We start from the raw sequence: 18,084 nt of genomic DNA on the forward strand, positions 1-18,084 counted from the left end.
AAATAATCAATGATGAAAACTCAAAACCAGGAACTACTGCTGTTCGCAATCATTCTATGTGAGCCTTGACAGATTCTCACCGTTTCAACTTCCACGAGAATCTGTCCATAAGAGATTAGTCAATGATTAACCAATGCATTCATTAAACAATGGATGAAAGCAGCAACTCATTAGAGAGGGAGAAAGTGTTTAGAGTGATGACATTGCTACTTTTGACTAACTGAACAAACTTTTCTCAGAAAGTTATTCAGGGCCAGAATTCATAAACCATCTCAGAGTTGGAGTGCTGATCTAGGATCAGGCCCCACAGTTCATGTAATATTATTCATTATTATTTAAAAGGCTAAACTGATCTCAGCACTCTTACTATAAGACACTTTATGAATACAATCCCACGTCTATTGATGGGCAAACAAATACGATGTGGGCGTCAAAATAATTCATTTATTCAACCTTTGTTGGGCCAGGTCAGTCTTTGAGAACAAATTATTTATTTAAACAGCGATCTGTTTTATCATTGAGTTGTTCATTTTACAGGCTAGAAGAAGAAACGAAGTCCTTAGTTTTGAAATAGCGATGGAAATATTGAGGAAGTGGAAGACAGGCTAAAATGACAACATAGAGCACATGTGCATTTCAAATGTACAATGTTCAAATGGCTTAGCTATGACTTACTACTAAATATGAACAGAAGACGTTCTGATAGTTCTCTATGTGTTATGATGTACCATCTGGATAGAAGGTAGCTTACTAAAATGCATTACCAATAACGTCGCGGCACAGGTGGCTCATTGAGCATGTTATACAAGACAAACTGAATTTGAATAAATAAGATGTGAATACAGAGAGCATGAAAAAGGGACTTACAGATAAATGTAAATATCTGAATTCCATCGAGACGCATCTGGCGAAGCTCGGAGGACCCCAGTAAGCAACTCCATTAGCGTCCAGCAAGCAACGACGACTAGCAGATCCTAGAGAGAGAGAGAACGAGATACCATTATTATATAAAACTTAACAGCAATAACACATTGGTTTCATGTTATCCAGTAACCTCATGACATTCTCATTGCAACTTGTTTCCAACATAGTATACCCTCTATAATGTAGATCTGAGGTCAACCTCAGGTCAACCATCCACCTAACACTATCTAATATACAACTACTCTATAAGGTCACACACATAGTATACATGTACACAGTTATTGAGAGGGAAACACAGAAACAACATATGATGAAACTGAAACTTGGACCCTGTGGGACACCATTGCAGGTCTTCACGGATCCACCTGTACCCGAATACACGACAATCCATCTGGGACCCAAGCGGGTCCGGTTCCAGAATTCTAAATAATGTCACCGGTCTGGGTTGGATCTGATATGATTGTCACAGGTCTCGGGTATGAGTCATTTTAACTGACTTGTCCGGAAGGTCCCCTAAAAGATCTGAACACGACTGCTGCAGTAGAGAGAGAGAGAGACATTTTATAATTTATGCTACTGCTCTTTGCTTTTCTTGAGTGGCGCGTGTCGCTCGTTGTGGCAATCATAAGTCATTAAAGAGGCAATACGCTGTCATAAAGTTTGTGGCAAAAGTTAGAGGATATCTAATAGACTATCCTGAGGTGGCAGGGTAGTCTAGTGGTTAGAGTGTTGGACTAGTAACAGAAAGGTTGCAAGTTCAAATCCCTGAGCTGACAAGGTACAAATCTGTTGTTCTGCCCCTGAACAGGCAGTTAACCCACTGTTCCTAGGCTGTCATTGAAAATAAGAATTTGTTCTTAACTGACTTGCCTAGTTAAATAATGGTTAAAATAAAATGGATGATGGAATTAAAAGTTGAAGGAGATGGATAGACTACAATGACCAAGAGCCAACAGGTGGGCTCCTACAACAGTTGGGCTCCTGAGTGGTGCAGCACTCTAAGGCACTGCATCTCAGTGCAAGAGGTGTCACTGCAGTCCCTGGTTTGAATCCAGGCTGCTTCACATCTGGCAGTGATTGGGAGTCCCATTGGGTGACACACACAATTGGCCCAGGTTTGACTGGGTTAGGCTGTCATTGTAAATAAGAATTTGTTCTTAACTTGCCAAGTTAAAAAAAGATAGAATACAACAGGTAGACATGCTTCTGCTGGTTTCATGGAGTCAAGACAGGTGCTACATAATCTTATTGGATGATGAATAACCTAGCTATGGCAGCTATTAGTCTACTACAGTGCGAGTCAGCTTGTTGGTTGGTTGCTGTCTCCTTCTCCCTGTTCCCTGTGTCACTCGTTCCAGTACGGCCCCTCCCCCGCCTGCTTCCATCACTTGGATCGGATCGGACTGGGTCTGGATCCGACCAGGTCTATACAGAACGGGTCTAGTTGTCCTCGGGTCCGTTTGTTTGCAAATACATTTACAGTTGAAGTCGGAAGTTTACATACACTTGGAGTTATTAAAACTCATTTTTCAACCACTCCACAAAGTTCTTGTTAACAAACTACAGTTTTGGCAAGTTGGTTAGGACATCTACTTTGTGCATGACACAAGTATTATATCCACAAATTGTTCACAGAGATTATTTCACTGACAATTCACTGTATCACAAATCCAGTGGGTCAGAAATGTACATTAAAACTAAATTTACTAATTACCACATGAATATTTCAATGCTGTGCTCTCTCACTCTCTCTCCACGTTATACATGTTGATCATTAAACAGACACTCTTATCCAGAGCATCTGAGTCCATGCACTGAACTAAGGTAGGTGACAACTAAAACTTTCCTCAAAAAAGCAGCTGTCTGGGTTGGAGCGAGCAGTCGCACTACGCTTCGCTCCACAGGTAATATTACACTTCACTACATTACAACGGCTTGATTTGTTTGATCTGAGCAATTCTTCTTAGCTAGCTACATAGCCGTCTTTGTATCAAAGATAATTGTGTAGTTTAGAGTAATTGAGTAATTATCGAGGCTAGCTATCTTCGTCCTCCTAACGTAGTCAACACTGCTAGCTGCTAGCTAGCTAGTCATCACTGCTAGCTAGCCAACTTCGACCGACTAGCAGCACTGTAGAAACTATTACATTACAACGTAACGACTTGATTAGTGTGGTGTTAGTGTTAGTTAGCCAGCTACATAGTTGTCTTTGCTGTATCTAAGATAATTGTGTAGTTTGAGTAATTATCGAGTTGAGCTAGCCAGCCGCGACGCGGCGCCAGACTTAGTCAACACACCTAGTCATCATTAACCCACTGCTAGCTAGCCAACCGTTACCGACTAGCAGCGCTGTAGATACTAATACTTTACAACGGAACGATGTGACTAGTGTAGTGTTAGCTAGCTAGCTACTTAGTTGTCTTTGTCATAGCTTGATAATTGTGTAGTTTAGTAATTACCGCGGTTAGCTAGCCAGCCATCGAGGTTAGCTAGCCAGCTATTTCCGTCCCCCGCGACGCCATTTTTCCTAACCCAGCCAACTATTACCGACGAGCAGCATTGTAGAAACTAAATACATTACAAGGAACGTCTTGATTAGTGTTATTTTAGCTAGCTAGCTAAAAAGTTGCTTTGTATCATGACAAGGTGTAGTACCGAAATTATCGAGGTTACCTAGCCAGCTACACGTTCTAAGTCAACAACGCAGCCACTGCTAGCTAGCCTACTCCACCAGCCAGCAGTACTGTATCATTTTAGTCAATAAGATTTTTGCAACGTAAGCTTAACTTTCTGAACATTCGAGACGTGTAGTCCACTTGTCATTCCAATCTCCTCTGCATTAGCGTAGCCTCTTCTGTAGCTTGTCTACTATGTGTCTGTCTATCCCTGTTCACTCCCCTCTGCACAGGCCATACAAACGCTCCACACCGCGTGGCCGCTGCCACTCTAACCTGGTGGTCCCATCGCGCACGACCCACGTGGAGTTCCAGGTCTCTGGCAGCCTCTGGAACTGCCGGTCTGCGGCCAACAAGGCTGAGTTCATCTCAGCCTATGCTACCCTCCAGTCCCTAGACTTCCTGGCGCTGACGGAAACATGGATTACCACAGATAACACTGCAACTCCTACTGCTCTCTCCTCGTCTGACTACGTGTTCTCGCATACCCCTAGAGCATCGAGCCAGCGGGGTGGTGGCACTGGAATCCTCATCTCTCCCAAGTGGACTTTCTCTCTTTCTCCCCTGACCCATCTGTCTATCTCCTCATTTGAATTCCATGCTGTCACAGTTACCAGCCCTTTCAAGCTTAACATCCTTATAATTTATCGCCCTCCAGGTCCCCTTGGAGAGTTCATCAATGAGCTTGACGCCTTGATAAGTTCCTTTCCTGAGGATGGCTCACCTCTCACAGTTCTGGGTGACTTTAACCTGTTATGGCTAGGGGGCAGTATTTTCACGGCTGGATAAAAAACATACCCGATTTAATCTGGTTACCACTCCTACCGAGTAACTAGAATATGCATATACTTATTACATATGGATAGCAAACACCCTAAAGTTTCTAAAACTGTTTGAATGGTGTCTGTGAGTATAACAGAACTCAAATGGCAGGTCAAAACCTGAGAGATTCCTTTACAGGAAGTGGCCTGTCTGACCATTTCTTGAACTTCTTTTCCAACTCTATCTTTTACTAAGGATCTCTGCTCTAACGTGACACTTCCTACGTCGTCCATAGGCGCTCAGAGCCCGGGAAAAAACAGAATGTCGTCATTCCAGCCCCAGGCTGAAACACATTATCGCCTTTCTTAAGTGGCCGATCAAGGGACTCTGGGCTTATGCGCGTGACCCGACCGCCCCCGCCTTTGTGATTTTTTCCTCTGTTTGCCGAAAAGGAGATTCCCTGTCGGAATATTATCGCTTTTTCTACGAGAAAAATGGCGTAAAAATTGATTTTAAACAGCGGTTGACATGCTTCGAAATACGGTAATGGAATATTTAGAATTTTTTTTGTCACGAATTGCGCCATGCGCGTGACCCTTCTTTACCATTTTGGATAGTGTCTGGAACGCACGAACAAAACGCCGCTATTCGGATATAACGATGGATTATTTTGGACCAAACCAACATTTGTTATTGAAGTAGCAGTCCTGGGAGTGCATTCTGACGAAGACAACAAAAGGTAATGAAACTTTTATAATAGTAAAGCTGATATTGGTGAGTGCTAAACTTGCCGGGTGTCTAAATAGCTAGCCCGTGATGCCTGGGCTATGTACTTAGAATATTGCAAAATGTGCTTTCACCAAAAAGCTATTTTAAAATCGGACATATCGAGTGCATAGAGGAGGTCTGTATCTATAATTCTTAAAATAATTGTTATGCTTTTTGTGAACGTTTATCGTGAGTAATTTAGTAAAATGTTAGCGAATTCCCCGGAAGTTTGCGGGGGGTATGCTAGTTCTGAACGTCACATGCTAATGTAAAAAGCTGGTTTTTGATATAAATATGAACTTGATTGAACAAAACATGCATGTATTGTATAACATAATGTCCTAGGGTTGTCATCTGATGAAGATCATAAAAGGTTAGTGCTGCATTTAGCTGTCTTCTGGGTTTTTGTGACATTATATGCTAGCTTGAAAAATGGGTGTCTGATTATTTCTGGCTTGGTACTCTGCTGACATAATCTAATGTTTTGTTTTCGTTGTAAAGCCTTTTTGAAATCGGACAGTGTGATTAGATAAAGGAGAGTCTTATCTTTAAAATGCTGTGAAATAGTCATATGTTTGAAAAATTGAAGTTTTTGTATTTTAGAGGAGTTTGTATTTCGCGCCACGCCCATCATTGGATATTGGAGCAGGTGTTCCGTTAGCGGAACGTCTAGATGTAAGAGGTTAACCTCCCCATGTCTAACTTTGACTCATTCCTCTCTGCCTCCTTCTTTCCACTCCTCTCCTCTTTCGACCTCACCCTCTCACCTTCCCCCCCTACTCACAAGGCAGGCAATACACTTGACCTCATCTTTACTAGATGCTGTTCTTCCACTAATCTCATTGCAACTCCCCTCCAAGTCTCCGACCACTACCTTGTATCCTTTTCCCTCTCGCTCTCATCCAACACTTCTCACTCTGCCCCTACTCGGATGGTATTGCGCCGTCCCAACCTTCGCTCTCTCTCTCCCGCTACTCTCTCCTCTTCCATCCTATCATCTCTTCCCTCTGCTCAAACCTTCTCCAACCTATCTCCTGATTCTGCCTCCTCAACCCTCCTCTCCTCCCTCTCTGCATCCTTTGATTTCCTCTGTCCCCTATCCTCCAGGCCGGCTCGGTCCTCCCCTCCTGCTCCATGGCTCGACGACTCACTGCGAGCTCACAGAACAGGGCTCCGGGCAGCCGAGCGGAAATGGAGGAAAACTCGCCTCCCTGCGGACCTGGCATCCTTTCACTCCCTCCTCTCTACATTTTCCTCTTCTGTCTCTGCTGCTAAAGCAACTTTCTACCACTCTAAACTCCAAGCATCTGCCTCTAACCCTAGGAAGCTCTTTGCTACCTTCTCCTCCCTCCTGAATCCTCCTCCCCCCTCCTCCCTCTCTGCGGATGACTTCGTCAACCATTTTGAAAAGAAGGTTGACGACATCCGATCCTCGTTTGCTAAGTCAAACGACACCGCTGGTCCTGCTCACACTGCCCTACCCTGTGCTTTGACCTCTTTCTCCCCTCTCTCTCCAGATGAAATCTCGCGTCTTGTGACGGCCGGCCGCCCAACAACCTGCCCACTTGACCCTATCCCCTCCTCTCTTCTCCAGACCATTTCCGGAGACCTTCTCCCCTACCTCACCTCGCTCATCAACTCATCCTTGACCGCTGGCTACGTCCCTTCCGTCTTCAAGAGAGCGAGAGTTGCACCCCTTCTGAAAAAACCTACACTCGATCCCTCCGATGTCAACAACTACAGACCAGTATCCCTTCTTTCCTTTCTCTCCAAAACTCTTGAACGTGCCGTTCTTGGCCAGCTCTCTTGCTATCTCTCTCAGAATGACCTTCTTGATCCTAATCCGTCAGGTTTCAAGACTGGGCATTCAACTGAGACTGCTCTTCTCTGTGTCACGGAGGCTCTCCGCACTGCTAAAGCTAACTCTCTCTCCTCTGCTCTCATCCTTCTAGACCTATCTGCTGCCTTTGATACCGTGAACCATCAGATCCTCCTCTCCACCCTCTCCGAGCTGGGCATCTCCGGCGCGGCCCACGCTTGGATTGCGTCCTACCTGACAGGTCGCTCCTACCATGTGGCGTGGCGAGAATCTGTCTCCGCACCACGTGCTCTCACCACTGGTGTCCCCCAGGGCTCTGTTCTAGGCCCACTCCTATTCTCGCTATACACCAAGTCACTTGGCTCTGTCATATCCTCACATGGTCTCTCATATCATTGCTATGCAGATGACACACAATTAATCTTCTCCTTTCCCCCTTCTGACAACCAGGTGGCGAATCGCATCTCTGCATGTCTGGCAGACATATCAGTGTGAATGACGGATCACCACCTCAAGCTGAACCTCGGCAAGACGGAGCTGCTCTTCCTCCCGGGGAAGGACTGCCCGTTCCATGATCTCGCCATCACGGTTGACAACTCCCTTGTGTCCTCCTCCCAGAGTGCTAAGAGCCTCGGCGTGGCCCTGGACAACACCCTGTCGTTCTCCACTAACATCAAGGCGGTGACCCGATCCTGTAGGTTCATGCTCTACAACATTCGCAGAGTACGACCCTGCCTCACACAGGAAGCGGCGCAGGTCCTAATCCAGGCACTTGTCATCTCCCGTCTGGATTACTGCAACTCGTTGTTGGCTGGGCTCCCTGCCTGTGCCATTAAACCCCTACAACTCATCCAGAACGCCGCAGCCCGTCTGGTGTTCAACCTTCCCAAGTTCTCTCACGTCACCCCGCTCCTCCGCTCTCTCCACTGGCTTCCAGTCGAAGCTCGCATCCGCTACAAGACCATGGTGCTTGCCTACGGAGCTGTGAGGGGAACGGCACCTCCGTACCTTCAGGCTCTGATCAGACCCTACACCCAAACAAGGGCACTGCGTTCATCCACCTCTGGCCTGCTCGCCTCCCTACCTCTGAGGAAGCACAGTTCCCGCTCAGCCCAGTCAAAACTGTTCGCTGCTCTGGCACCCCAATGGTGGAACAAGCTCCCTCACGACGCCAGGACAGCGGAGTCAATCACCACCTTCCGGAGACACCTGAAACCCCACCTCTTTAAGGAATACCTGGGATAGGATAAAGTAATCCTTCTAACCCCCCCTTAAAAGATTTAGATGCACTATTGTAAAGTGGTTGTTCCACTGGATATTATAAGGTGAATGCACCAATTTGTAAGTCGCTCTGGATAAGAGCGTCTGCTAAATGACTTAAATGTAAATGTAAATGTCTGAGTCTGTGTACGCATGTGTGCTGTTGTTGAGAGTTATGATAACAGCTCTGTGTGTTATGATAATATGTACAATTGAAGTCGGAAGTTTACATACACTAAGTTGACTGTGCCTTTAAACAGCTTGGAAAATTCCAGAAAATGATGTCATGGCTTTAGAAGCTTCTGATAGGCAAATTTATATTATTTGAGTCAATTGGAGGTGTACCTGTGGATGTATTTCAAGGCCTACCTTCAAACTCAGTGTCTCTTTACTTGACACCATGGGAAAATCAAAAGAAATCAGCCAAAATTGTTGACCTCCACAAGTCTGGTTCATCATTGGGAACAATTTCCAAATGCCTGAAGGTACCATGTTCATCAGTACAAACAATAGTATGCAGGTATAAACACCATGGGACCACGCAGCAGTCATACTGCTCAGGAAGGAGACGCGTTCTGTCTCCTAGAGATTAACGTACTTTGGTGCGAAAAGTGCAAATCAATCCCAGAACAACAGCAAAGGACCTTGTGAAGATGCTGGAGGAAACAGGTACAAAGGTATCTGTATCCACAGTAAAACGAGTCCTATATCGACATAACCTGAAAGGCCGCTCAGCAAGGAAGAAGCCACTGCTCCAAAACCGCCATAAAGAAGCCAGACTACGGCTTGCAACTGCACATGGGGACAAAGATCGTACTTTTTGGAGAAATGTCCTCTGGTCTGATGAAACAAAAATATAACTGTTTGGCCATAATGACCATCGTTATGTTTGGAGGTAAAAGGGGGAGTCTTGCAGGCTGAAGAACACCATCACAACCGTTAAGCACGGGGGTGGCAGCATCATGTTGTGGGGGTGCTTTGCTGCATGAGGGACTGGTGCACTTCACAAAATAGATGGCATCAAGAGGTAGGAAAATGATGTGGATATATTGAAACAACATCTCAAGACATCAGACAGGAAGTTAAAGCTTGGTCACAAATGGGTCTTCTAAATGGACAATGACCCCAAGCATACTTCCAAAGTTGTGGCAAAATGGCTTAAGGACAAGAAAGTCAAGGTATTGGAGTGGCCCATCCCATATAATAATTGTGAGCAGAACTGAAAAAAGTGTGTGCGAGCAAGGAGGCTTACAAACCTGACTCAGTTACACCAGCTCTGTCAGGAGGAATGGGCCAAAATTCACCCAACTTATTGTGGGAAGCTTGTGGAAGGCTACCCAAAACGTTTGACCGAAGTTAAACAATTTAAAGGCAATGCTACCAAATACTAATTGAGTGTATGAAAAACTTCTGACCCACTGGGAATGTGATGAAAGAAATAAAAGCTGAAATAAATCATTCTCTCCTATTATTCTGACATTTCATATTCTTAAAATAAAGTGGTGATCCTAACTGACCTAAGACAGGGAATTTTTACTAGGATTAAATGTCAGGAATTGTTAAAAACTGAGTTTAAGTGTATTTGGCAAAGGTAAACTTCCGACTTCAACTGTATGTAAATCGGGTTTGGGTGAGAAAGCTCCAGATCCATTTCGGAACAGGTCCAACTTCATGGTGAAGACATCTAGACACCGTACAAACTACCTTCTCTGCTGGAGTAGATTCCACACACACACACACACACACACACACACACACACACACACACACACACACACACACACACACACACACACACACACACAGGCACTTGTGCACACACACGCGCTCACAGACGCACACACGCAAACACACACATTTCAAAGTCCTCATCTATTAAGCAGTATATTATTAGTTACAGTGAGTGCCTGAGGACAGTGTCTGGGTAGGCACCTGCTCTGAAATAAACTTCTGGTAGAAAATAACATGAATCTACAGCACCACAATATTAACCAGAATGTATTACTTTTCACACTGTACACTACCTCAACCATACAACACTCTGTAGACCTTACATGTGCCGAAGGAACTTTACAAACATGAATGATGTTGTGATTAGAACTAGCAGTAGTCAGACACTTAGTACTAGCAGTAGTCAGACACTTAGTACTAGTCAGACACTTAGTACTAGCAGTAGTCAGACACTTAGTACTAGCAGTAGTCAGACACTTAGTACTAGCAGTAGTCAGACACTTAGTACTAGCAGTAGTCAGACACTTAGTACTAGTCAGACACTTAGTACTAGCAGTAGTCAGACACTTAGTACTAGCAGTAGTCAGACACTTAGTACTAGCAGTAGTCAGACACTTAGTACTAGCAGTAGTCAGATACTTAGTACTAGCAGCAGTTGGACTACATCATTACAGTGTAAACGTACATAATACATTATAATTTAAGGGGTGCTTATATTTGTCCTGTTACACACTAGTACATGTGTGTAATGGAATGGAAATGTGTTTCTTACATATCCCAACCCTGACTGTTAGACTACACAATCACGGTTTATAATAGCAGTATAGTTATAGTACTGTCATAGTATAGTCAGGTTTACCAGTGGCGTTAGTCGGACACTTGTTGTAGACTGTTTCTCCAGCCGAGGCTCTTTTCCAGGTCATGTTTACAAGGTACTCATCTCTACAGATCTCATGAGGTGCTGCAGAGACACAGAAGAGCGAGAGAGGGAGTTAGATATAACACACACACTGCAATTCAATAATATCCTGCAACAGATATCATTTTCCCAGGCATTGTATTTATTACCCTCTCTTTCTATATATTTCATTACCTCTGCAGTATATATTTATCATTATTCTACAATATTCATCATTACCTCTAATATATTTATCCATCATTATCTCTACAATATATATCCATCATTACCTCTACTATATATATATATATACATATATATATATAAATATATATATATATACACATCACTACCTCTACAATATATATTCCTCATTACCATCATTATCTCTACAATATATATATATATATATATATATATATCCATCCTTACCTCTACAATATATATTCATCATTACCTCTAATATATTTATCCATCCTTATCTCTACAATATATATATATATATATATATATATATATCCATCATTACCTCTACAATATATATTCATCATTACCTTTACGCTATTTCCATCATTACTGTTACAATATATTTTCATCATTACCTCTAATATATTTATACATCATTATCTCTACAATATGTATATATATCCATCATTATCTCTACAATATATATATATCCATCATTACCTCTACAATATATATTCCTCATTACCTCTACAATATATTCCTCATTACCTCTACAATATATATTCATCATTACCTTTAAGCTATTTCCATCATTACCGTTACAATATATATTCATCATTACCTCTACAATATATATCGATCATTACCTCTACAATGTACAAGTATAATAAGCAACCAACCAAGCCATCCAGTCCCTCTGAGCACATACCACTTTTTTTGTTTTGTTCATTCAGAAAATATTCAGACGTATTGACTTTCTACATTGTAGATCTTTCCACATTTTGTTACATTCCAGACTTATTCAAAAATTGATTAAATTGTTTTTTTCCCTCATCAATCTACCTCATCTTCCTCATCAATACCTCATAATGACAAAGCAAAAACAGGTTTTTAGACATTTTTGCATGTTTTGTGTGCAAAGTGCGCAAAGCTGTCATCAAGGCAAAGGGTGACTACTTTGAATAATCTCAAATATAAAAAAGATTTTGATTTGTTTAACACTTTTTTGGTTACTACATGATACCATATGTGTTATTTCATAGTTTTGATGTCTTCACTATTATTCTATAATGTAGAAAATAGTAAAAATAAAGAAAAACCCTTGAATAAGTAAGTGTGTCCAAACTTTTGACTGGTACTGTATTTCCATCATTACCTCTACAATATACAGTGAGTGTACAAAACATTAAGGACGAAATGAGGCTATTCTGGGGACAAAAGGAAGTGCAACTCAATATTCGGAAGGTGTTCCTAATGTTTTGTACACTCAATGCATATGCAATCTGTCTTTATCTGTCCCTCTTTGTATTCATTTCTCTTTTTATCCCTCTCTACATAACCCTGAATGATGAAGAATATTACAAGAGAGGAAATACTCAGAGTCTGGAGAAGAGAGAGAGAGAGAGAGAGAGAGAGAGAGAGAGATTGGAGAGAGAGAAAACAGCGCAGGACAAGAGAGAAAGATAGTGAGAGATGCACCCTTAGCCTTCTTCTTCATCTAAATCTATGTTCCCCTCCAAACTCTTGGACAGATCTGTATGTTCTGCAACATGCCAGAGAACTATAAAAGGACTGCCTCTGACAGAAGTTCACTCTGCGGCAATGTCTGACATTTATCTAATCTATAGCCTCCCAGAGCACCGCACACACACACACGCACGCACACACACACATACACACAGAAAGAGAAAACCCCAGTCAAAGGAATGCTTATTAAACTGTGCTGTTTGCTGCAGTGGCTGACACACTGACAAATCACACCAAGCAGGGCTTTGAACTATACCCTTCGTCCTGTGAGCTGAGAGAGGGAGGGAGAGGGAGGGAGAGAATAGAGAGAGCGGAGAGCAAAAAAGAAATATAGGTTGAGAAAAAGAGAGGAAGAGGGAGATAAAGTGAGAGGGAAATGCAGAAAGGGAGAGTGAATATTAAGATTGAGAGAGCAAGAGACAGGAAGAAAATGGAGGGAAAATGATGTCAACAGAGAGAGAGCGAGTGAGGGATGGAGAGGCATTCAGAAAGATAGATAATGTGCAACAAACTAAAGTAAAAGGGAGCATGAAAATGGATAGACAGACAGAGAGAGAGGAGAGAGAGAGGAGAGAGAGAGGAGAGAGAGAGAGAGAGAGACAAGAGAGAGAGAGGAGAGAGAGAGGGAGAGAGAGAGAGAGAGAGAGAGAGAGAGAGCAGGAGAGAAGACAATACCCAGCTAGCACATCTGATTCCTTGAAAGTTTTGGAAATGTAACTTTTTGGTTTCCCATTGGTTCTGGGAACAAATTCATAAGTTTCCTGACCGGTAACATTTTTTGAGAAGGGATGTGAGGCTTGAGTAACGTTCTGAGAACGGTAATAGAATAACGTTCTAAGTACATGTTTCAATAAGACTTTTAATAGCACTGCTAGCTTATGTTAACTGTTCTGAACTCCAAGCACAAATAGGACACATGGAAATTAATTTGCTTAGGCATTAATCATGCTAACACATTTCTTGTTTATTGTGTCAAATCTATGATCTTCTGTTCTCTATCCCTGCAATTAGCCCACTGCATCACCAGGGTGGAGCTAGCATGCCTTGTTTTTTTAACTCATACAGAGCTGTTCATTTTAATCTATTAAATCTATTTAATCTATAATCAAACAGACCCTATTTCAAAGGAAACAAGCACTCATTAAGATCAGGTGTGGCCAATTAGTGGGCAGCACCAACACACCTGAACACAGTTAACAAGATAGAGGATAGAGAGAGTTTTGTTGATGCTGAGAACATAATGTATTTAAGTGCTAATGCCCGAGAAGCCCTTGTTTGGAGGATATATTGGCACGGTTGTTGTTATTGGCAAACCGTACCAATATATACTCCAAACACCGGCTCCAAACAAAGGGTTACCAACATATTCTAAAAATGATTCACATATTTTCTTTAAACATTATTTTGATGAATTTATTCATACTATTTCATCCTTCCACAGGATATAGTCCCGACACAAATCTTGGGTTGCTACCCAAACCAGCTGGTCGTTTGTTCTATCGGTTTGGTTGCCAGAGACGCGACCCAGTCGTTCAGTCTTTTTGTTCTGTATCTATGGACGCGACAAGGGCGTTCGTTCTAAATGTTCCATTGCCATACTGGCTGGCTACGTTCTTAACCCTTGCTTGCTAGCTAGCCAACTATGGCTAACTTACAGTCACGTCAAAAAGTGCAGCCAGAATAACAGCAAAGTAGCTGCATTTGCGTTTGTTAAAGTTGTTTTCGAGTGACATTTACTTGGATACATCCATAACAATGAGCTAATGATGCACAATTTTCACCTGGCATACAAAATGTGCTCTTTTGTCAGGACTCTGTTGTTCAGAGGAGCTAGCCAACAACACAACTAACACAATCACTTCAAACTGAAGCTGGAATGACACACTGGCTGTACTTTGTTTAGTTTTACCTGTTTACTATTTATAGAGTTATTTGTATACAGTACCAGTTCAAAGTTTGGACACACCTACAAATTCAATCAATCAATCAAATGCATTTATAAAGCCCTTTTTACATCAGCAGATGTCACAAAGTGCTATACAGAAACCCAGCCTAAAACCCCAAACACCAAGCAATGCAGATGTAGAAACACTGTGGCTAGGAAAAACTCCCTAGAGAGGCAGGAACCTAGGAAGAAACCTAGAGAGGAACCAGGATCTGAGGGTGGCCAGTCATCTTCTGGCTGTGCCAGGTTGAGATTATAACAGTACATGGCCAAGATTTTCAAACGTTCATAGATGACTAGCAGGATCAGATAATAATAATCACAGTGGTTGTAGAGGGTGCAACAGGTCAGCACCTCAGGAGTAAATGTCAGTTGGCTTTTCATAGCCAAGCATTCAGAGTTAGAGACAGCAGGTGAGCTAGAGAGAAAGTTGAAAAGAGCAGGTACGGGACAAGGTAGCATGTCCGGTGAACAGGTCTGGGTTCCATAGCTGCAGGCAGAACAGTTGAAACTGAAGCAGCAGCACGACCAGGTGGACTGGGGACAGCAAAGAGTCATCAGGCAAGGTAGTCCTGAGGCATGGTCCCAGGGTTTTTCTTTATTTTTACTATTTTCTACAGTACATTGAAGAATAATAGTGAAGGCATCAAATAATACATGGAAATATAATATGAAATAACACATGGAATCATGTAGTAACCAAAAATTTGTTAAAAAAATCAAAATATATGTCATATTTTAGATTCTTCAAAGTAGCCAGCCTTTGCCTTGATGACAACTTTGCACACTCTTGGCATTCTCTCAACCAGCTTCACCTGGAATGCTTTTCCAACAGTCTTGAAGGAGTTTCCACATATGCTGAGCACTTGTTGGCTGCTTTTCCTTCACTCTGCGGCCCAACTCATCCCAAACCATCTCAATTTGGTTTAGGTCAGGAGATTGTGGAGACCAGGTCATCTGATGCAGCACTCCATCACTATCCTTCTTGGTCAAATAGCCCTTACACAGCCTGGATTTGTGTTAGGTCATTGTCCTGTTGAAAAACAAATGATTGTCCCACTAAGTGCAAACCAGATGGGATGGTGTATCACTGCAGAATGCTGTGGTAGCCATGCTGGTTAAGTGAATTGTACATAAATCACTGAGAGTGTCACAAGCAAAGCACCCCCACACCATCACACCTCCTCCTCCATGCTTCACGGTGGGAACTACACATGCGGAGATCATCTGTTCACCTACTCTGCGTCTCACAAAGACATGGCGATTGGAACTAAAAATCTCAAATTTGGACTCATCAGACCAAATGACACATTTCCACCTGACTAATGTCCAGTGTTCATGTTTCTTGGCCAATGCAAGTCTCTTCTTCTTGTTGGTGACCTTTAGTAGTGGTTTCTTTGCAGCAATTCGACCATGAAGGCCTGATTCACGCAGTCTCCTCTGAACAGTTGATGTTGAGATGTGTCTGTTACTTGAACTCTGTGAAGCATTTATTTGGTCTGCAATTTCTAAAGCTGGTAACACTAAATAACTTATCCTCTGCAGCAGAGGTAACTCTGCGTCTTCCTTTCCTGGGGCTGTCCTCATGAGAGCCAGTTTCATCATAGCGCTTGATGGTTTTTGCGACTGCACTTGAAGAAACTTTTCCATATTGACTGACCTTCATGTCTTAAAGTAATGATGGACTGTCTTTTCTCTTTGCTTATTTGAGCTGTCCTTGCCATAATATGGACTTCGTCTTTTACCAAATAGGGCTATCTTCTGTATACCACCCCTACCTTGTCACCACTGATTGGCTCAAAAGCATTAACAAGGAAAGAAATTCCACAAATTCACTTTGAACGAGGCACACCTGTTAATTGAAATGCATTCCAGGTGACTACCTCATGAAGCTGCTTGAGAGAATGCCAAGAGTGTGCAAATCTGTCATCAAGGCAAAGGGTGGCTACTTTGAAGAATCTCAAATATAAAATATATTTTCATTTGTTTAACACTTTTTTGGTTACTACATGATTCCATATGTCGTATTTCATAGTTTTGATGTCTTCACTATTATTCTACAATGTATAACATTTTGTAAATAAAGACAAATCTTTGAATGGGTTGGTGTGTCCAAACTTTTGACTTTTACTGTATATACATACAAATTATGATGGTTCATGACTGGCTGGCTGAGAAAAACTGTCTTATCCCGACTCCCGACATGTTCATTACTATGGGAAAGCTGGAGACCGAATTTGAATATTGAAACAATGTTGCAAATGTCGGAGAGACAGACAGCAAGGTTTATTCAAATCTCCAATGTTGAAAACTAAATGTTAGTCTAAAATAAATATGATATAATGTCCAGAGGCTTTTTATAGTTGAGATCAAGTTTAGAAATTGTCTGGCTGGGCTAATGAGACAGTGGATTGTGCAATCAGATGGAACAGAGAAAATAGGCATTTTTTACGTCATAGATTTAGCCAGCGGTAACTTGTGGAATAGACAGCGTTTGGAATGCGCTTTTAACCAATCAGCATTCAGGATTAGACCCACCTGTTGTATAAATGTTTTTAAATAACATTCTTAGAACGTTATTTGAACATTACTAATGTTTTCTTCTGCTTTTTATGGAAACTGTTCTTAATGTTCTGAGAACCATGAGGAACCCTTTAGAAAACGTTATGCTGAAGTACTGAAATCCCCACGTAAGGAACATATGGTTCTCAGAACGTTATGTGCGAGCGGGGTATCCTGTACCATTTGCAGAATATTGTGGGAAGGTTGTATGCAAAATAACCATAGGACAACCATGCTCTCACCAAGCTCTAAGAAACATTAGGTTCTCAGAATGTTATGTGGTAGCTGGGTAAGCTGTGCTACAGTGTTGTCTTCACCACAGGGAATCATCCACTCTCTGTGATGCAGTTTGACTGACACATGAAGAACCGTCAATTCCCCTCATTCCACAATCATTACAGATACAATTATACCCCCACTATACGTAACTCAACACACTTATAACTGAGCCTATTAAACAAATACACCACAACACATTTCAACAAAAACAAACATGTTCGCAAATTATCACCAATAATCACAAACAGTTCGCCCTCTCAATGAACACACACAGACACACACACACAGCCCTCATACCATCACACACATACAGTCCCTACCTGACCAGACAGACAGACAGACAGACAGACAGACAGACAGACAGACAGACAGACAGACAGACAGACAGACAGACAGACAGACAGACAGACAGACAGACAGACAGACAGACAGACAGACAGACACAAAGCGACGTAAACACACACTGAGACACAAAGAGACAAAGACACAGAGACACAAAGAGAAATAAACACACACAGAGATACAAACACACACACAGACACTGACCGGGGCACTTCTTGTCGTTGCAGGAGCGGACCTCCTCTCCGGAGCCATCACAGGGGTAACCTTGTATCCCTGTCCCCTCACACATCCTGAAGCGACGCTGCCACCCTGAGTCACACGTTTTACTGCACAGACTCCAGTGGTTCCAGCTGCCCCAGTTACCCCCACCTGGAGAGAGAGAGAGAGGGAGAGAGAGGGAGGGAGA

General features: G+C 42.5%; 1 protein-coding gene across 2 annotated transcripts in view; it reads right to left on the reverse strand.

Moving 5' to 3' along the window:
* Window positions 1-18,084, reverse strand: part of LOC106592038 (adhesion G protein-coupled receptor B2) — a 430,312-nt gene that overhangs the window by 155,294 nt on the left and 256,934 nt on the right. For both annotated transcript variants that reach the window (XM_045694923.1, XM_045694922.1), the window contains 3 exons: window positions 17,883-18,047; window positions 10,799-10,900; window positions 868-974 (listed from right to left, as the gene is read on the reverse strand). In XM_045694923.1, the coding sequence (XP_045550879.1) occupies window positions 868-974; window positions 10,799-10,900; window positions 17,883-18,047 (374 nt within the window). The remainder of the gene's footprint in view (window positions 1-867; window positions 975-10,798; window positions 10,901-17,882; window positions 18,048-18,084) is intronic.

The sequence above is a fragment of the Salmo salar genome, chromosome ssa14, assembly GCF_905237065.1.
Source record: "Salmo salar chromosome ssa14, Ssal_v3.1, whole genome shotgun sequence".
Lineage (NCBI taxonomy): Eukaryota > Metazoa > Chordata > Actinopteri > Salmoniformes > Salmonidae > Salmo > Salmo salar.